This window comes from Lepisosteus oculatus, chromosome 16 (genome assembly GCF_040954835.1).
Source record: "Lepisosteus oculatus isolate fLepOcu1 chromosome 16, fLepOcu1.hap2, whole genome shotgun sequence".
In the NCBI taxonomy this organism is placed as follows: domain Eukaryota; kingdom Metazoa; phylum Chordata; class Actinopteri; order Semionotiformes; family Lepisosteidae; genus Lepisosteus; species Lepisosteus oculatus.
The window spans coordinates 5,944,698-5,966,162 of record NC_090711.1 but is presented as its reverse complement, the minus strand read 5'-3'; the positions used below and the strand labels follow the sequence as shown (position 1 = coordinate 5,966,162).

General features: G+C 37.3%; 2 protein-coding genes across 4 annotated transcripts in view; one reads left to right on the top strand and one right to left on the bottom strand.

The window, feature by feature from the left end:
- The window catches only part of dnajc5aa (DnaJ (Hsp40) homolog, subfamily C, member 5aa), a 30,695-nt gene that overhangs the window by 7,253 nt on the left and 1,977 nt on the right, over nt 1–21,465 (bottom strand). The window contains exons 1-4 of one of the 2 annotated variants that reach the window (XM_069179615.1): nt 16,732–17,389; nt 3,790–3,918; nt 1,914–2,127; nt 1,127–1,298 (exon numbers count right to left, since the gene is read on the bottom strand). In XM_069179615.1, coding sequence (XP_069035716.1) covers nt 1,127–1,298; nt 1,914–2,127; nt 3,790–3,899 — 496 coding nt within the window. In that variant the 5' untranslated portion in view covers nt 3,900–3,918; nt 16,732–17,389. Of the gene's footprint in view, nt 1–1,126; nt 1,299–1,913; nt 2,128–3,789; nt 3,919–16,731; nt 17,390–21,465 lie in introns of those variants that run through there. The other variant, XM_015364988.2, reaches the window with a different exon arrangement.
- LOC102682336 (glucose-induced degradation protein 8-B homolog) lies at nt 17,439–21,120 on the top strand. 2 transcript variants are annotated; one of them, XM_015364986.2, is made up of 5 exons: nt 17,439–17,540; nt 18,317–18,452; nt 18,861–19,057; nt 19,547–19,744; nt 20,057–21,120. In XM_015364986.2, the coding sequence occupies exons 2-5, from the start codon at nt 18,332–18,334 to the stop codon at nt 20,228–20,230; spliced, it is 690 nt and encodes a 229-aa protein (XP_015220472.1). In that variant the 5' UTR covers nt 17,439–17,540; nt 18,317–18,331; the 3' UTR covers nt 20,231–21,120. The 2 variants fall into 2 exon arrangements, with proteins under 2 accessions (XP_015220472.1, XP_006639657.2); XM_006639594.3 differs by lacking the exon at nt 17,439–17,540 and adding an exon at nt 17,589–17,909.

Sequence of the window (21,465 nt, the reverse complement as noted above, 5' to 3'; positions counted from 1 at the left end):
AAGACCACAATTTACTGGAGTTAGAAAAAAATATGTAGCCAAAGGGGAGTGCTTGTATTGAAATAACAGTCAGTCATGTGAATAGAGTTAAATATTTATCTAATATTCCGTCATGGACAAACAGATGTAAGAAGGTGAAAGGGGGTCCATCTTCTCTTCCCTAATGACTGAGTCATAGACATCAGAGGCTACTCTTCTGGAAAATAAACTTTTCAATTCTTTGACAAGTCACATGGGAAAACCCTTAATTAATACAGAAACACAGGACTACTGCCTGTGCTATGGGAAACCATACTCATTCTAATACCAAACGTACGAGAACTGATCTGAACATTGGGATGAATACAACACCATCAGTGACAGTCAACAGCAAAACACATACACATTAAAGTTCAATCACACTCTCACAAATTACATTCCAATATGATATTCATTCCCATCATGTGATTCTTCAAAGAGGAGGGAAACAAATCAAGGACTTCCGATTAACAAGAGGATTTTTAAGATCAAAAATGGAAATCTCATCTGATATAAAAACATATATTATTTAAAAGATTCACAATTCAAAAAGGCCAAACTAGTCAGAAAACCAACAAAAAAGAAGAACAGAGTAAAATCAGCAACACAACTATATTAGCAACAGATGAAACAATGAAAAATCATTGTGTTATGTTAGAGTTTAGTAATTGAATAATATGAAAATTACAACCAGCCTGAAGTATGACTACATATATGGGAAAAGGTGAATCCAGATTTCAGACAGATAATATTCAAACAAGACTTTGCTGTGGGAAATATAACTCAACAGATGAGTCAAAATAAAGGAAGTGATGAAATGTAATATCACAATGGTCCTGGCCACTACTACAATCTATTTTATTTGGCAAGAAAGAAAGCTATATAAAGGATGTTTTCTGAAAATAAACTGAAGCTGAATAGAAAAGCTGGATGGACTTCACCCGCAAAAATTATTAGAGCCAGTATACAGTAAATTAGAGCCAGTAAAAAAGTCAGCCCTGGTGCTCTAAAATCTCTCTCTCATTCGTGGGAAAGCTCTTGTTCCTTTTTAAAGAATGACCACAGCGCAGGAGTCAGCGGCTCAGAGCCTGCCTGGTCTTCACCTCACCTCTCTCGTCAGACTGTAGCTGTGCTTCCAGGTCTTCCGGGGAGACGTAGAACTCGTGCTCCTCGCCCTCGGGAGGTTTGGGTTTACACTTCCCACAGCAGCAGTTACAGCAGCAGCAAAGGCAGCAGCAGAAGTAGCAGCCTGTTATCAGGCCGCAGAACACGAACAGGGCCTGCAGGGCGAGAGCACGAGGTGCGCTGTAAGAGGCTACTGCAGCGTGACAGACAGTCGTCCACACACTTGTAATAATAATAATTTTATATAATAGTTTTACAGAAAAGTTCAAAATTAAAACAGCAACAAACACTGGAGATAAAATTATCACAGATAAACAGAAGGGTTTATAATGTAATAGAAGAAAGGGGCAAACAGACATCAATTATATAAAAGCCTTTCTAAAGAAGGTTTTGAGCCTGGATTTGAAAGAGTTGAGGGAAGACAAACGAAGGCTGAGAAGTGGGGAAATATGAAGATAAAAGGTCAGAATGGTACTATGGCGCCAAGCCATGTAGAGCTTGAGCAGCATTCTGTTCCTGACCAAATTCCACTTAGAAATGTACTATGATTTTAAAATTCTGCATTCTCCGGAGATGATTGATTCTTTAGAAAATGCTGCAAATAGGTGAAACTGGTCCCAACTGTAATCTTTAAACAAAACCCCAGATCTGCAGTCTGATGAATGAGCACAGACGCACATGTGAACATTGGCTGCCACTCCTTCAATTAAACTGAACAATTTAATTTACCGCATGAGTGCTGACAATAGCATGGCCCTGGCTTGTCTTACCTTTGCCCACCAGCTGGACAGCACGAAGTACGTATTGACATTCTCCTCCCCAAACTGCTCTGCCACGTACAGCCCCAGAGAGCCGTACTTGTCGTAGATGTTGCGCTTTGTGGGGTCGTTCAGGATCGCATGGGCGTTGTTGATCTCTTTAAACTTTTCCGCAGCTTCTGGGTTGTCTGGATTCTTGTCAGGGTGATACTTCAGTGCAAGTTTCCTGTGTAAAATCATATCCCTTTTATTTCACCACCACTGCACAAAATTACATAAAAGTCAAATCTAAGTGCAAGCGTGGGTAAAATCAGAAATAAGTGAAAGAGGAAATCGAGAGTTTTGCTCCAGGGATCCAAGTAACTGCTGAAACCTTTGGTACATGTATGTTTTAAAATAAACCCTACACCTTTCATGTACAGATCTTGTGTGTGTGCAATAACCAGAAGTTTAGATGGCTAGTAACACAACTGCTGGAAGTATTTTGAAACTATTCATTAGTTTCAATATTGGTATTGACATAGCTGCAATTTTTTAACACAAATACTGGTGCTTTACTCAGTAAGCTTCCTTAGTTTGAACAAAAAAAAAACTTTATGAGTTAATACTGCCATGAAATGACAAACAAAATGTGACTTCCAGCTTTTGCTGTTTCTAGGTAAAGGCACACAAGGCGGACAGTTACCAAACCAGTCCAGTGTCTCCCTCTTGTGGACTTCAGTACAAATTCAATATTAAAATAAGAAAAAAAGCACAGCTGTGCAGCAAGAAATATTTGTGCTCTTTTACTGCATATGCTTTATATTATGGTTATTCTTTTCTCCTTTTCCCAATTGCCACAGATTTTTTGAGGCAGCAGACTGAGCTTCAGGTGCATTAGTTGTCCTGTAGTCTAAATCTACCCTGCATCACAAGAAATTTAGTTATGCATTAAAACTGCATTATTTTAAAATGTTGTAACATGCATCTATAAACTGCCATTTACACTGAGCAAAATAAAAGAATTTATGCTATTTTTTATGCTACACTGAGAAAATTAAATGGTCTGCAATATATCTCTTAAGAAGTATGTACTGAGGTCACTTTGTCTGAGGTTACTCTCATGTTTCCAACACTTTAAAACCGATCAAACACATTTTCATAAAAAGAAGAAGCAGAAAGACAGACTAAAGAAGCAAAAGAAAACACTTGTTGACATTTGAGGAAATGTGCTTAAGGCGCTTGTTTTTGCACTAGAATTTCTCCTTCCTTTTAATTTGATAGGAAATTGCCATTTTATTGTAAACACAAAATTAAATCCCTTGGGTAGAACAAGATTAACATTCCGGATGGTTATACTAACAATAACGTATAATCTTAAAGTCACCTGACCTGTATGTATTTGATGCAACCTGCACTAAGCTCTTTACAAGTGAATGCTGGGCAAGCAGAAGGAGCTGGAGAGATTCTGTTTAGAGAAGTTGTTAGAAATATGCCTAGCACTCTGTAAAAGCACTGAAAAGCCTCCAGTGCATTATAGGCTAAAACCACAAAAAAGGAACCGCAATACTCAATGCCAGGAAATAAATAATTCATCTATTAGTTTATTAATTCTGCTGTATCTTAAGAATTCTGGCAATTAAACTGCATCATATTACACTATAATAGAAAACAAGGTGTTGAAGTAACTGAAAGCAATTACTATACCGCAATAAGTAACCAAAAGCTATTTATTGGTTTTACAGAAAAAGCACATTTGTCTAGAATCGACAAATGTAATAGAAAATATTCACAGCCTCCTGCCCTCAGAGAATTTGTTTACAACATTCAATAGCTTGTGTAAAAGTGAACCAGGCACAGCATAAGAAATGCACACCTGAGCCAGGTTTAAAGGGGCAAAGCAGTTTACCTGTAAGATTTCTTGATGTCGTCTGGTGTGGCATTTTTGTCGATGCCAAGGACGTGATAGAGAGTCTCCCCAGATGTGGACAGGGATCGCTGCCTCTGCTGCTCTGCCATGTTTTATTTCCTGGGCAACCTGGAGACAACAAGTTACCACATCACTAGGCTGTAAGGGAGCAGCTGAAATTAAGGCCTTAAACAGAGCAAAACACAGCCCGAGTCACGACGTCTGGCAAATTCAATTAATTATGCTTAAAATATTGCTTTTGTGAATACCTAGGAAACACAAAAATCAATAAATTGACTGGGACCAAATGAAAAACCTGAAAACACATAAAGCTCAGCATCACACATTTTCCCACTTTACAGGATTTCTGAAAAAAATCTGACATTTCAAAGGCTTTCATAATTGGCAGTACACGACAGCCAAGTGAATTCACACATGCAGATTGCTGTATAATATCGAGCTAGTAGCACGTGTTTCATTTGAATGACAGATCACCACCGATGGGTGGTGAATAATTACACTGCACACAAACACAATACTGAAATATGGAAAACAGAAAGATGAACTGTATTTAGAAAGACTAACCATATTTGGAGTTGTGCTACACCATAAAAGCAGACTGTTCACAAATGTATGCACTGTAATCTATAAATCTCACCAGTTAAACAGAACAGGGCACAATGTTCTGTGTAGGTATTCAAGTTTCAAAAATATTTCTTTACAAAAAAGTGATACTTCATTTGGAATTAAACAAAATGGGACAATTTGGGAAAGTGAGTGCATACTTTTGTGAAGCACTGTATATACATTACATACATGCCATAGATATATCTGGAAAATATCAATTTTAGACAATGGCCACAAAAGAATACAAAATGGTGCTCAAACATTTTTTTTACAAAGTAAAAGGTTTGATAAACCTCCCTCAGCTGTATTATATATAAAAGTGGTTCTCATCTCCTGAGAGACTGCTGTGTCTGCTAGTTTTCATTCAAACTGGGTCCTTAATCACCAGTGCTAATTGAAGCATGTAATTGATCTGCTTGCTCCTTCAGACTTTTTTCTACACTCAAGATTTTGGTTTCAGAAACACCCTAGTTAAAGCATACTTTTTCCACCAAAAAAAACTTTATGCAGTCTCTCCTCAACTTGTCAATTAAGAATTAGCTCCCTTATTCTTTTACTAAAAAGCTCTTGTATGTATGAGCTACGCATGTTGAACATCGATAGATGAGAATCACTACATATCAAAGGCTTCATTTTAGCTCACAGTCCTGAATGTGTGTAGTTCTGAAAATAACTGCAAACCTAATACAAAACTTTAACAGCCAACAGAACATTTAAATGAAAAAAATGAAATCAGTTTATTCCTGTGTTTAAGAAATTAAGTACAGCAATCCATAACACACAGTGCTACCTCCTATTCCATCACTGATACAAAAGATTAAAATTACTGCACTGGGTTTCCAAGGCATCTGAAGTCACTATACCTATGCAATCAATGTGGCACTGAATCAAATGACCAAATTTATCAACAGCTCAATTATCACAAGAAACCTAACAGCCTCTTCTCCCTCTGCATTACTGGAAGTGTGCAGGAACACTATCCTGATGTATAATCTGACAGCTTGTCAAGAAACATTAACAGATTAGCCTGACTACACAGAGCAGGATCTGTGACGAGTTATTTCTGAACTGCAGACATGTGCAGCCATGAGTTTTAAAGCAGCTAAAGCAACAGGGCTTCAGTGTCCTGCTAGCTCTGTGTAACTGCAGTGACATGCTCCAATCTTCAATCATTCTAATTAAAAAAAAACATTTTTGGCTATAGAATGGGAAATATACTACACATAACCTAATATGTGATGGAAATAGTACTGTCTGGTAGGAAGTTCTCTTGGATTGATAGCAGTATATCTAGTGCTAAAATTGTGAAATGATGTTATTTAATTTCGCTGTTGCTGCTGCTGTTCTGTGTTTGGTGTTTCCTTAATATGTTCTTGTTGAAGAATACATACAAATAAGTATTTCATTGCACTTATGCATATAACAAATAAACTGAACCGAATTTCCTTTACAAAAACAGCCAGTGCTGCTCTTTCAAGGTCCTTTTATTGCTGCCAGATCTCAGCAGCTCTGGTGGGTTATTAAGCCTGATTACTCCTCGAGCTTCCCTGACTACAACAGCCCTGCAATGCAGCGGCTTTCCCTCTGCACCATATGGACAAGCTAAACCTCTAACAGCAATCTCTTTTCACTTACCAGGATCTCCAGCATGACAACTGAAATGAGACCTGTACTTACACACATGTTGGAGGGCTCTTGAAATCTCAGCCATTTAGAGCCAGGCCATTGTATTTATGTAAGGCATTAAAAGTGGATGCTGCACATTGGTGGTGGTGGAGGGGAGTCCCCATTGCCTGTAAAGCGCTTTGAGTGGAGTGTCCAGAAAAGCGCTATATAAATGTAAGCAATTATTATTATTATATGCTTTTTGGGGCAGCATAAAACCCCATCCCTTTCTTGAAATAAGTTCTGAGAATTTGCACTGTCATGTTGTATACAACGGAAAGGTGCAGCGCACAGGAGTCATTAGAAGTCAGAGCAAAGAAATTACGATTGCTGTCCACCAGCTCCGCTCTGGGTCTGCTCCCATCTCCCTGCTCCGAATGCATCAAAATCATATATGGGAGGGCAGCTGGGGATGGATCTACAAATGTCCTTGTACAGGCATCCAAGAATCAAAAAAAGAAGATAATGTTAATTATGCAAATATTGCAGGACTGCTATGCAATTGTATGTGCAATTACTGTATGGTATGTACCCTACAACATCATACAGCTTCAGGACTCTCTGAAAATAAGAACATCTATTAAAAAAATCAGCAGGTTAAAGTACAAAAATGGTTGCTGATGTTGCTGCCAAATACGACTCCCTTGGAGCTATGAAAAGAATCCCTGTAAAAACATGCCATTGCATTTCAGTACAACTATAATGTATGAGTACTGTTTATGAGAACCAGAATGTGTCAGCCAGCTCAGTGCTACAGTGGTCTGCTATCCTGATCCTGGAAACCCCCAATCAATTTACAGTTTACTTATTTGCAAAAAATGGGAACAAAGACATTTGAGATTTTGGTCCCAAACCAAACTCTAAAGTACTCTAAAGTCAAATAATCTCCTGATTAACTGATCACAAAATTACTTCATGTCTGGTGATTTAATGGTCAATTCTAAAACCTTCTAGACTGGGGCTCTCCAGGACCAGGGTTGGTTACCTCTGCTATACAACCTAAAAACATCTGTCACCAAAGTAAGACCAATGACTCTGATGCACACATCTGATCACTCTGGACAAGTAGGGTTACATGGGGGAATTGAATTGACCTTAGTTTCACATTCATTGACTTTTCTCTGTAATTGCTTTGACATAGCCATGGCAATTGCCTGTGACATCAGAGCTCAATGAAGCACCTTTAAGTACCATCAAACCTCAGGGTTATTGGTTTAATTTCTTTTAAAAGGTCCCTATATTTCACGGAATCACTGCACAAGGTTAGGAATACTATTTTTTAAAGGTTCCTTGTAGGTAACTATTAATTATGGCTTAAACCACCGGTTTCATAGATCGTTATCAGCTCTAATTCTGGACTATATTATTTTAATTAGGTGGCCAATTCTGGCACTAAGGATCAGTAAATCACCCTTATTTTCAACAATACTGTGAGACATTCAAAAGTGCATTTTAAGATTTATGAAGCAAAACTGAGAAAAACACCATTATGTATACAAGAGGCAAAGGTTTAATCAAAAGGATTTTAATTTTCAGTAATTCCTGCCTCACTTGGTATTTCAATCCATCAACAATTTGAGCACAACAGAACTAAAAAGTGTTCTGTTAATAAATCCTGAATCTGGTTGCATTGTTCCTCAGATGGAGACAGTATTAAGCTTGCTCAGGTCGAATCAGGTTTCCTTTTAATCTAATAAGTGTTGTATGTTAACATCCAGGGTCATACAGTCTTAAATACAAATGTCTTCCACATGGCAGCCTTCTATGAGCTTTTTATTACGTTAATACTTTTAAATAATGCTACTTGCTTGTTTTCAACACGTGCAAATTCAAATGCCATTGTAGTACCATTAATCAGTACTTTATAATTACAGTAAGGTGCTCTGATCAGCTGATTGACCATTCCACAACAAAGACACAGCCTGCTTTTCTATGATCCATATGTGCCCTTCTTAACTGGACAAACACTCCCAAGCTGCTGGGCTTCTTCATTAAAGCAACTGATCTCTCTTTGATGTAATCTCTTGGCAGCAGACTGCAATCCACACCCCCTTACCACTATTTTTCACTTCCTCCTATCCAAATTAAATGGCCTTCTCTGCTCTTTAAGTGTTTTTTTTTTTCATGCAAAACCCCCTCCTCTAGATGCTATGGAGTTCTGTGTGAAATCCTGTAGGTCTGCTGCAGCTGGTGAAAACAAAAAAATTAAAGACAACAGCAACTGGCAAGTACAAAAGACAGCTTGGACCACCTACAGTGCATGAGTAACTGGAAATCCACTTACATGACATTTAATGCAGCTTTTTCCCCCCACTATGTTTTTGTTTTTAGATGCAACTTTTAAATAAGGATAATTTACAAATTCTCAAATGAAAAGTGATTGATGACTTCAGAATGTCTATTCAAGAGAAAAAGAGTTTCAAGAGTGTAAGTTCAATTTAATATATGTGATCAATCGAGGAACACCTGCCTTCAGTATTAATTATTAATATTAATAGCATTATAAAACAGTAATGAAAAATGTAAGTAATTTTAACTATGTGAATCCATTATTAATTGTGCTGCTTAAACTGGGAAACAACAGTCTACTAAAATCATACCAGTTCATGTCTAATCCTCATTTCTCTACAGTAGGTCCCTTTTATGACCTGATTTAGGACTGTTATTGCAGTGGACGACACTGAACTGATGCCTTGCAGCATACAGCCACATAACTGCAGAAATATCACAACAATCCCACCACGATTGCAAGATTCTGTTTCCTCATGATGCTCAGTCTGCGCTAGATAATCCTACCTGCTGGTCACAGTGTGTTCTGCCTGGTGTTGCATAGATTAACACGGACTAGGATGTCTGAAGCACCCTTTTCCTCTTTCTGAAATGAATTATGTATGTATTACAGAACATTCTACTTTAGGAAGAACAAATAATCTTTGGAATAAAATCATTACATTCTCCTTCCATATTTAGTAGCACTATAATGCATTTATCGTCTGTCACTTTCTTGAGAGCACAAGGTATCTCGCCATCTGGTGTTAGCAGGGAATGATACAAGTGAGTAATTACAGGAGGATAAGTAGAAAGCAGTTACCCTGGCAATACGTTCTCAGAGGTGCCCTTTTTTCTCCATTCTTATTTGCACAGAAGATACACCCTGACTGTGCTGTTAAATAGATTAAACCCATGTGTTTGCAAAGTCTGTTGTCAATAAAGTAATGACTATTACAGATATGATCTCACATACAAACCAGGCTATCATGCCTCACAGTATGCTCCATTACAGCTGCTGAAATGAAACACTCTGTCCACGACATAAAAAAAACAGCCACATAATAACAAAGACCTGATTACCTTTTATTTCTTTTCCAGACTTCCTGTCAGGGTTCATTTGCCCGAGTTTAAAGCTGCTCTTTCATTTTTACACTTTTGCAAAATGTCACAGGAATGTTAAAGACCAAGTTGTCAAAACCTTGGTTTAACATTGGTTTAACATCTCATTCAGTGGATGACATCTCCTACATACCAATGTATTCAGTCACTGGTTTTGGAAATTCTGGTTCACAGGGAGGGGCACTACCTACTGGTCCATCACTAGCACTTACATGTCTCCTATTCCATTACTGACCAGGCCAAGCCATGCATCTACACTGTATTCACAAGTAGGATGAATTACTGCATGCATTCTGTGCACAGGCTAATTCTGGAATTATACATCTAAATACCAAACATACAGTATATACACATCTATATACCTCATCAGAACTACTAACAACCTTAATTTGTGGTCATCGAGACTACAAACGAAACAAAACGTACAACTATTTTTCTTAAAACGCATGAGAGATTATTTCAAACTAGAGTTGCAACGGCAGCATTGTGAACCATTAGATGTATGAGCCAGCCTAAGCAGAAAGTGTCTCTTACAGAGACTAGCGACCCTTTATTTAGCAAATTTGCAAGTGTTGCCTCATTAATAAGATCTGATCGTTATCCTGTGACAGGTCTTGTTGTCTGTAGCTACCATGAGATCAAGCAACTTCTCCCAAAAAAGGGATAGCTTATAGTTCAATAATCACAGCTTCTGTTTAAAGTGGATAAATGCTCCAGTTGGAGGTGCTGTGAAGAAGAGACGATCTAACCACTGGGGGAATGCTGGAATATACCTTGAGACACTGCGGTTACTGGTGGTTAACTCAGTGTTTGCCATTTCCACACACACACTGTCATTCACCTCTCATTCCCCTCCCTCCCAGCTTCCTCGTGGGCGAAGAACAGCTCCACCACAGTCACAATCTTATGATCTGAAGTTTCGAAAACAGGACTGAACACAAAGAATGATTGCATGACGCAAAGATGATGATGCAAAGAGTCATTGCGCTTGTCTTCCCTTTTTTCACAAGTATGTTATTTAAGGCTGTTGCTCATTAACCCTGTAGGCAAGTACTTAGTGGTGCACCAATGAATCAATGCATTGATTAGTGCTCCTGCCCTAAAATGTTCTGATTTCTTCTGATGCCAGTTTGCATTGAAAGCTCCAGAGTCAGTATTGGAATGAACTGAGAAGTTTAATATTGAGTCTTGTGCTTTTTGGTCACTAAAAAGGGGTGTTTCACCAAAAGTATGTTTCATTCATGATACTTTTAAAACTGCAAGTATGAAAACCTTTTTGATAATTTTGTATTTGTATTATACAGAACACTTTTGTAGGCTATATAAAGCTTGCAGGATTTTTTAGATTATACGATAGTCCATAAACATTTTGCTTTGCTATTGAATAAACAATGCAGTACAGACACTATTTTCTTTATTAAAACAATATTAAAGAGGCATCTGATGTAGACTTTTTTTTTCTCAAGTGACAATATAAATGGCTTGAATTTAAATTGTTTAGAGGAAACCTTTATCTAAGTAAATTTAAGTTAAGTCTGTTTTGTTTATTGTGGGAAAGATTTTTAGCAAAACAAAATGTCAATGCATCAAATACTTTTGATATTTGACAACTGGGATCCAAACCCTAAAACGATACTTCTTTCACTTTTAGTTACAGATGTGTGAAATGGGCAGTACCTACTTTTAGTGTGGCTAAGCATATCTTTAACATTTTTATTGAAATATTAAGAGCTCCCACCATTTCAAAATGTACAATTCTGAAGATATGTTTTTAAATGTAGTTAATTACAGACCTAATGAAAGGAACCTTAAATACAGAAAGCATATATATGCAGCAGAAATGTCAAACTATATTTTTCACATTTTCACATGCACAGTGCACATTTTAAGGTGTCTTTAAAAAGTGCAACCATAGTATAACACTCATCCTTTACAAAGTACACAATAGTAAACAAAATCTGAGGAAAGGAAGATGATTTAAATAGACAGATCCATATTTTTAGATCACATAATTTAACCTGTATATCATGTATCCTCTGTAAATCCTCACTTTTAAATACCTCTTGAAAAAGCAGGCACCTTAAAATACTGAAAAATTAAACCACCCAATGAACTGCAGGTTTCTTTATTGATGGCAAAATGTTACCTGCATAATTACAGTGATTAATCTAGCACTTCAACAGCAAGAGAATCAACAAGTGAAACAGTCACCTAGTCTTTACAAATACAAAGACCAATGTAATGTAATGTTTTAAGAGATGGATATTATAAACAACACTGGCACATTAATACAGTGTATTACAGGGCTAAGGCAATGTTTGAGTCTGTTGTTCTCTCATTTGACTTAATCACTAAGTGGTGATCACAGCATAAAGAACATACACCTGCAGTATAATTTAACATTGCATTTTAATAATAACATTATATGAGGCTCCTAATTCTGCACATTTTCATACAAAAATGTCAGTCCCAATTAATCCCAACTGATCAGGGATTTACAATATTAAAGAAACATACCAATAAATGCAACAGCTCTAAAAATCCAGGCCTTATTGATGGGTAAACTGAAAACTACACCAGTTATACTTAATCTATAACATTAGCTAAAGTATTGTCTTGTATGAATGATCTATTCTCCTATCACAAGCAGTCATAAAATAAGCATTATGGTACGAGTAAATGCTTACTATAAAAACAGGATTACAGACTTCAACATGTTGGTCTTGAATGAAAGTGTTTCCACTAAAACCTATTAACCCTCTAGTTAAACTGTAGGTTACCCTCAATTTCAATCAATACACTGTAATATGATAACTTCATTATGCCCTACAGGTACTGTACATACAGCTGCTTTCACTCTCCATACAGGTGCACTAATGCTTTTCAGTGACAAAAAAACATTTAATACCTAACATCCGTTTCCTTTAAATTCTCTTTCAGTGCGTTTTAGTGCTAGGTTGAGTTAGTTAATTTGAACTCTCTCTGCAGGCTAACTTGCAGGCTTGCATTGCATTGCAATGCATTGCTAGCTAGCATTAGCATTGCAGGCTAAACTGAGCACAATATGTTTAGCAGAAAAGGAAGAGCGTGCACATGCAGAACCACCTCATTTTGGAATATTTCCACTTCAAGCTCCATTTTTATTTGATCCTTATTTTTGTTATTCATTTCCTGACAGAAAACTGCATTTCATGTTTACACCTTCCACAATGGCACTGTATGGTGCAATTCCCAGCAACAGCTTCCTGCATAACTAGTAGTTCAATAAGACAAAACTCCAATGCATACTGATCTTCACCTTCCTTTTGTTTTCCATGTCTATTTTACTTCAAGCTTTTCTTAGCACAGTCACTAAAAAAATGTTCCACAAATTAGTAACCCATTCTACTAAGGAGCAAAACTCTCTTGACTAAGTAGTTAGTCAGTACTATGTGCATCACACAAGCTATCTTAATAAACCAAAACTCCATGGAGAAAGAAATGCTTTAGCTGAGACAAGAACTTAAAAGCACGCAGTGCTCTTCATATTTCACTTTTTCCCCTATGGTTTCCAAAGGAGAAAGAAAATCCCAGGCTAAGCAGAGATTTGGTCACCTGTCTGTAGAGATCCTCAGATGACAGCTGAACACTCGAAATATGCCCGAGAGATTTTATTAGAGGGGGGGAACACAAAGAGAACAAATGTGCAAGCATGTGGAGAATAATAACTTCATGGATTCATTTTCTTCCAAAAAAATAAAACATGATTGAACACATACTGGATTTTCATTTTGTTCCCCAAAGTTACATTTCTTCTAGTGCTGATGCCTTCATACTGACGTACACACTTTAACAAAATCTGCTTATTGCATTAAGGCAACTGGAAAGGTCTGTTACCTTACCTGAGTCTGCACTCAGGGTAGATCGAAAACTCACTCATGAGGAAATCTCTAATTCAGCTGGAATTAGTACTTCTTTATAGTACTCCCTTTCTCTAAGGATCATTCTGCTAGTCACATAAAAAGTCTTAACCCAAATCCAGCTTGGCATCAGTCTAACAACCATCATGTTACTAATGATGCCATAGTCACAACAAAAAAGCATGTTATACCCTGAGTCAGATAACTGTCATAACTCCCCAAAGAGAGAGCACTGAATATTATTTTCTAGTACCACAAAGCCCAACTTGTGTCACCCCAGTATCAAGCTTCTGGTACATTAATTGATCACAGACACCAAAAGGACTATAAAGGACTGCATGAGATTTAATAGCACCCAAATCACTTTAATTAATTAGCTAATGGAGGCAAGCATCAATTCTGCTTTTCTGAAAGTGCATTTGCTGTGGGATGCACTGCAAACTGCATTCACAACAAAAAAGGAATCTGCAATGTATCAACCAGGAGCTAAACAACCTAAGATTATTAAAGGTAGGTATATACCTGTAATCAAACTCTATACTATATTAAAATGACTGGAGTTCTGTAAAGATTAGGCAGAAAAAATCAAAGGTAAAATTTGTACCAATCAAATTCTTCAGTGTAAAAGAAAAAAAAACCCATAGAAAACTTCAATTATAAAACCTATTTATATTCTATAATTTGAACTTCAATTGCAGTTTGACATGATTCAATTCCTCATTCTTCTCCAGAACTACAGAAAATAGGCTGTAGCGTAAAATTAACTGACAGCAAGTAAACAAGAAAATGCAAGCAGAGTAGGGAAATTGAAATAAAATGAATGAAACATTTTTGTCTACTTTATGAAATAAAGTAAATATAAGTTAGCCCCAGCACAAAGTGAAACTACTTCATACCTCTAGCATGTGATCGATCATGTGATCATGTCACCGATCACATGATACTGGGAACTTCCACCTTGGTTTCATTCTCAGTACTCCACATGGGGCAGGGAAAAGTGCCAGAAGGTAGTATTGAATTATCATGGCTTCGAACAAGGAAACAAACACTAAATTATGTTTGAAGGTAATAAGAAAATGTGCATGGAAATTTGAGAGATCTATTTCAATGGTACAGAGCTACATATTTGCTACTAATTCATTAAGTAGTTCAGGTGGGTAGCTGCGTAGGCTGCTAAGGAACAAGTAATAGGTTTATTCCATGCTGAAAAGAGAAGAAAGAAAACACAACGTTTTGGCCATGGAGCCTTCTTCAGGTGTGAGCAATTCACCTGAAGAAGGCTCCACGGCTGAAACATTGTGTTTTCTTTCTTCTCTTTTCAGCATGGAATAAACCTATTACTTGTCACTTATTCATCAATGGTTAAATGAAATCCACTGAAAATGTACTGATGACCAATCAGAAATCCCACATACACAACTTTTTTTTCCAGCACCAAGTAAGAGATGGAGATCACAACCTACGCCCTATATCATCTTTCAAAACTGAAATGTTTATTTTAGAAACATTAACATGGAAGGGCTAGGAAACGGAATAAGGCTTAAGTAATCTGAGTTTAGAGTTAGATTTATTTAATTTCTCCTTCGTAAGATCTGTACCCATTTTAGTCCTCTGATATCGCTTTTCTCCTAGAGATTCATTTAGTGTACCATGAGTTGCTGATTTTCAAATAAAATAAAATGGCTATTAAAATGGTGTAATTAAATGACTTTGTGGAATGCATCTGAAATGGTGCTTAATTAAAAAACAAAGGCATACCATCTTATCACTGAATAAATGGCTCTAACATTCATGTATCTTCCATTTATGAAGATACTAAGGATTCTGAAGTGCTTTTCAGCAGTGCATGAGCCTACACAATAACAGCACAATTAATATCTGAAGCAGTCTTTGATTGTAACTGAAGTCATATCTTCAGCCCGCCCTTCTCATACAAATCTTGAGACCTGCAGTGACTCATTCTGACACCAGCAATAGTGGTGTTGTTTTCAGGGTGGCAAAACATTATTGGCTCACTGGAGGAAAGGTGCTAATAAAAAGCTTCATTAAAAAGGACTATCCTATTCCATAAAGCTCATTTAAAGACCTATTCATTCTGCAAATGTTTATTAAAAAAAGTATTTTTCGTTAATTTCATCCATGGATGAAATTAACGATGACTTTAGTTTTACCATTATAAATAGACAAGCCATTTAAACCATTTTTAAGAAGTATTTAAACTTTATTTGAATGTCTGAATTGAATTCCCCACCCCACCCCCCGCAGGATATCTCGTAATTCAGCAGCCAATGAGTACTCAAGATAGAGGTTAGCCTTGCTTAAAAAATGGCTCCCTGCTAAACGTCCTTAATTACAGCACATGGAATCAATGTAATTTTTACAATTCTTTATTTGAAGTGACTACAGAACTATAATTTTAATTCAAATGCTCCGAGTTCAACCTGGCAGAGTCCTACTGTTGCCAAAAACATGCATAAAGCCTCATAAATCGTATCATTTCACTATGGGTGATAAATGAGTCTTTGGTAAATAAAATTGTGTTCTCTTGATGGGAAAATGAATTACTGGAAGGCTGGATTTAAAAAGCGGACATCAGATCAGGGATTGACCACTAACTCACTGTTAACTAAAATTCCACAAGCATCAGTGATTCTCCCCTGAGACAGCTGGTTAGATAGACTGAGACCCATTTGGGTTTACTTTAAATATACATTTATGAAATTAAATGTATAAGAACTGTATTCTTCAGCTTTAAACTCACTTAAATATACAATATACATATATTTACAGTGATAAATGGAATACATAGCCTAGGATTAAGTAGAATATTGCCATTGCCCACGTCTGGCATTTCAGCAATAAAAAATACACTGCTTTTAATACAATCAGAAACACACCGGAATCACAGATTAATGATCGTTGAAATTGACACATTCTGACAGTCACTGAAGCATTCAAGCAGTAACATTATTCACGTTAAAGTGAATGGTGAATAGTGAATGACTCGCTGATTTATTGTAACATCGGCACAATGGAGGTTTCTAGATTCCCAACATAATTAAGATCAGTAACAGAACAACTAAAAGTGTGTTATTGTGGTGTGGGAAAAAAAGGAAAAGACAGAGTAAAACTGAAAACCTGTCAGACGGATTACTCGGATTCTTCTGCATCGGTTGACAGGCCGGATTTAAAACTGCTAATCTCAGTGCTGCATCAAAAACAGCGGCAGCATCCATATTGGTTACTATATACTACTAGGCAAACCCACAGTCAGCATTAATCCAAGGACAGTGAATAGACTAATATAATAAATTAATAAGGTTCAGTGGCATTGCATGAGACAACCGGCGCCTTTTCTTACCTTTTTTTTCTCGGTCTCGGTGGGCTGTATTAGTGTATTCGGTATCTACCTTAGTCAATGCTATTTATTACGATCGCATCTCCAAAATGCACACACAGGCGGCTGCAGCAGCTCTCTCCGTGCCCGTTCGCGCATTAGCGTGCGCGTTGCCGAGGATGTAAAAGTGGGCGGTGTAAGGACTGAAGGCGGTCAAAAGCGCGCACACATTACACACGAACGCGGAGTTTTATGTATCAGAAAGCAATGCAATACGCATTTAAAATCTTTAAGACTGCAGCTTCCTTAAACTTAATATTCATCATAACAACAAGTTTGTGGTCGCTAAATATCATGAAATGTTGAAATACAAAACTGAAACTAAAAATAATGGTTGATATTGTTTTAAATTGTGTGATAGACAATACTATGGACTTCAATAATCGGTGTAACCCGGAGAGTATACCTTCATCACTGGGGTATAAATACGGATAGAAACTAGTTCAAAACTACCCAGTTGGAAACAATTTTTGCCTAAAAAACGTTTTTTTTCTTTATACGTTTACCCTCAACATTTTGAATATGCACCTCAACCGGTATGACGAAAACTCTCAAAATCTATAACCACTACGTTATAAAAAAAAACTGAAAATGTACAACGGCCCGACAGATTAATAAATAAACATGGCGTCACGATGTGTTGCTCCAGCTGACGAATCGCACGAGGGCGTCAGTGAAGTCTCGTTCGAGGGGGAGGGAGAGGAGACCAGTTCTCGCGTGTTTTCCCTGTGGCCCTGCTCTCACAGCTGCGGAGGAAGAGCAGCATATTACAGGTATCAATTTAATTAACTTGTTTTACTGTTCGGGGAAAAAGGAGCCGGGGACAGATGTGTGCACCGAGAACAGGCGTACATTCCGCGTTTGTCTGTCGCTCATGCCCGGGTGTTTCGAGCTCGGTTGAAGTCAGACGCTCTGCGGCGTTGTTTTGTGTGATGCTGAAGGCTCCAATGTTTTTCCTCTTGTCTAAGGCCCCAATGTTTTGAGTGCTTGGCATTTTTGATTGTCCCGTTGTTGTTGCAAGGAGAGAATTTGCTTTCCAATCAAGAGAGATGTCGCATTATGTTTATGTCGCGTAAGCTCCCGGTCCTAAGCTGGGCCGTTTTTTCCTTCTCCAAGACGAGCTGTTTTCGGATATTTTGATGGTACGTTTCATGATAGCAGCTTTCCGATTTACCAACCCTAACAGTCCTACTCGTCGGCTGTCCTTCCTTGACTGGTGGTGTACAGTTTTACCGAATCCCTGAAAAGTTTGCGTTTACTGTCTCAACTCGGGAATACCACTATCAAAAGGGTCGCAACTAAAGCAGTTTGAGTGTGAGCGCGTTTAAATCTTGATCAACGTTTGTGTTCAACAATGTGGACCTGCATCAATTTATTTCCAGTTGACGCTACTGTGATTACCAATCGTGTTTGTTGGGGGGGATGTTTGCAAACTTCATATTTTGCATGATCTCAATCCGAAATATAGATTTTTGTGCACAATTGTATTACCTTGCATATTGTTGTAGACGCAAAGTGTTTCATTTGTTTAATAATACAACTTTTTCAGTTTTTCAGCGTATTCATGATGAGTTATGCAGAAAAGCCAGAGGATATAACTAAAGATGAGTGGATGGACAAACTCAATAATGTACACATTCAGAGAGCGGACATGAATCGACTAATCATGAATTATTTAGTAACAGGTAAATGTTTCAGTTTGTTGAGAATTATTAACCAATGTTTAGAAAATAAACGTGTATACAGTAAGTCATTTGGATACATGTTACTCTACCATGAAGTTATCATATCTGTGCCTTGCTAAATGTCATATTTATCTTTATGCAATCTTATTTTCTCCTTGTTTTGGACATTCAAGGTAAATGTTAGGTAACTTAACAAGACACTTTACTTTTATTGTTGTATGTAAAAGAAAAGCAGAACTGCAATGTCCAAATGGAAATATTTAGATGAAGTCTAATTCCTTACCAGGTTAGTTATTTGTGTACTGTATAGATTGTGCATGTTGACCTTTCTTGCCTAGTATGCTGAAACGTTCAGGTAGGTTCCTTATGCTGTGGAAATCTAAATCGTGTTTTTTTCCCATTTTGTAGAAGGGTTTAAGGAAGCAGCAGAGAAGTTCCGAATGGAATCTGGAATTGAGCCAAGCATAGATTTGGACTCCTTGGACGAGCGGATAAAGATTCGGGAGATGATTCTCAAAGGGCAAATTCAAGAAGCTATTGCACTCATTAACAGCCTTCACCCAGAACTTTTAGACACAAATCGCTATCTCTACTTTCATCTGCAGGTAAAACTGCCCAACACTGACTATTAGGAGTAAGGTTTTCAAAATGGGTCGAACCAGAATAATTTGTTGCAGCGCTTGACATTTGTTCATTAAAAAGTCAATCTTTTTGGAGCAGTATGGTGTGATACTCAGATCCTTTTTAACAATTTAAAAGTAGTCAAAAAGGGATATGTAAGACTTAAACATACGTGTTGTGTATGTTGTGTAATTTGAAAAAGCAATTTTACATTCTTCTTGGGAAGTTTTTAACAAGATGCTTGTGAGTACGGGATTCATGTTAAATTTTAATATAAATTGATTACAACATCACTACTGTACATTTTTGTAGTCGAGGCATTTTGGTGATTGATCATAACACGCCGAGTAAAGTTTTCTGAAAATCCACAAATTCTGGCCGTTCAAAAGTGGATTCACCAGCTGTACAGCAATCACTGGGGGTAACTTGGAATTGAATGTAACATTTAGCGTTGACCTCCCGCGAATTCCCAGCAACAGCACCTGATCGAGCTGATCCGCCAGCGGGAGACAGAGGCAGCGCTGGAGTTTGCGCAGACGCAGCTGGCGGAGCAGGGCGAGGAGAGCCGGGAGTGCCTGACAGAGATGGAGCGCACTCTGGCATTGCTCGCCTTTGACAACCCAGAGGACTCGCCTTTCGGGGACCTGCTGAACATGATGCAGCGCCAGAAGGTAAGAGGACATGTCTACATCTACCCACCCCGCCTTGCCTTCTGAGCTGTGAGTTCACGCTTGCATTGTGATAAACCATAAGCAAATGCAGAAGTGTGAGTTTGAATTGGGGCTTCTTCCACTACTCTGTTATAAAGTTGAGTGTTGGTTACTGTGTTTGTAATCTGTGTACTTCAATTTATAATGTTGAGGGGGGAATTGGGATGTACCCCTTACTCCACATAAAGGTTCTCGGCTGGATTTCAGTGGGGTAAGTAACCGAGTTCTTGTAATTTTTAAACTTGACATGTTTTTGTGTCTTTTTCTTTGGAGGTGTGGAGCGAAGTAAATCAGGCTGTGTTAGATTATGAAAACCGGGAGTCAACACCAAAACTTGCAAAACTGCTGAAGTTGCTACTATGGGCTCAAAATGAACTAGACCAGAAGAAAGTGAAATACCCGAAAATGACTGACCTCAGCAAGGGAACAATTGAAGATCCCAAGTAAACTGCAGACTGGTGTGTGTGAACTATAGGGACTAAAAGGACACCTATGCTTTTCCTCTTATTTATAATCAGTCTGTGACTGGACCATATATTATTATTTTTGCTTATGACCGAACTTAATAAATTGATTGTGCAAACTAGATTGTTGAATTTAAAAGTGATATACCAGATACTAGGCCAAAAACTACATTTTCAGACACTGAAATTCAACAGTTGAAACTTTAACTGCACATTAAAGTTAAGGAAAGATGTTATCCTTTATAAACCACTCTTTTGTTTTGTTGAACATTGCTTTTTTAAATACGTGGTTTAAAAGCCAATATACTTTATCAAATTATGGAGTATGGAGATGAGGGTGTGTACATACAGTATACATGTATTTTAAGCCTAAATTAGGCCCCTAAATAAGGGATTGGATGAATCTTTTAAAATTGAAACGCTCTGCCTGGTAAGATCACATCTCATGTAATACATGAATGGCAGTAATCTGTCGACTTTAGTCAGAACTGTTAATAGTTTATTAAAATAAGCAATCTTAATGAGCTGTGAACTACTAAAGGTAAGGCATACAAATATTGCCATTCATTTAACTCAAAATAATTTTTATTACTTGTTTGCTTTTTGCTGAACATAAGCATGCACGGTTGTCTCTTTTTGTAATATTTGTTATAAAAGGGTACTAGGGAAACTTATGCCCAATAAATGTTCATAAGTTGTCAATGCATTGTAATACTTTCTATATTGCAGGAAATCACTGTTCATTTCATCATAGATTTTATTGTATAGAAACAGATTGTGATTACAGAGAATATAATCATCCCACTAAGTAACAAAGGTTTTTGCAATCGGGTTTAAAAATGTTAAATAAATGATTCTTTTGAAACAAGTGAACCAAGAGTGGTGAATTTAATCTCACTTTTTGACACCCTATCGTTAACATTTTACTAATGTTTTCAGATACTGTACCTCATGTTCAGTTGTAATTGGATAGTAGAAAAATGCCACACTTATTACATGTAGTCACTATTACCTAGCTATAAAAGATGACTATACTATTTTTCAACAGTATTAAAAGAAAAAAACAAAACTGATTCATTAATAGTAAACTAAAAACATTTACATTATATTGCTGAAACCCGATCAAGTGTATGTTTAGGTGAAAAATCCCTAACCTTTACAAACTTTGTGGAACAAGGGGTGTATCCATATAAAAGTACCTGGGCTTGGGAACTGTAA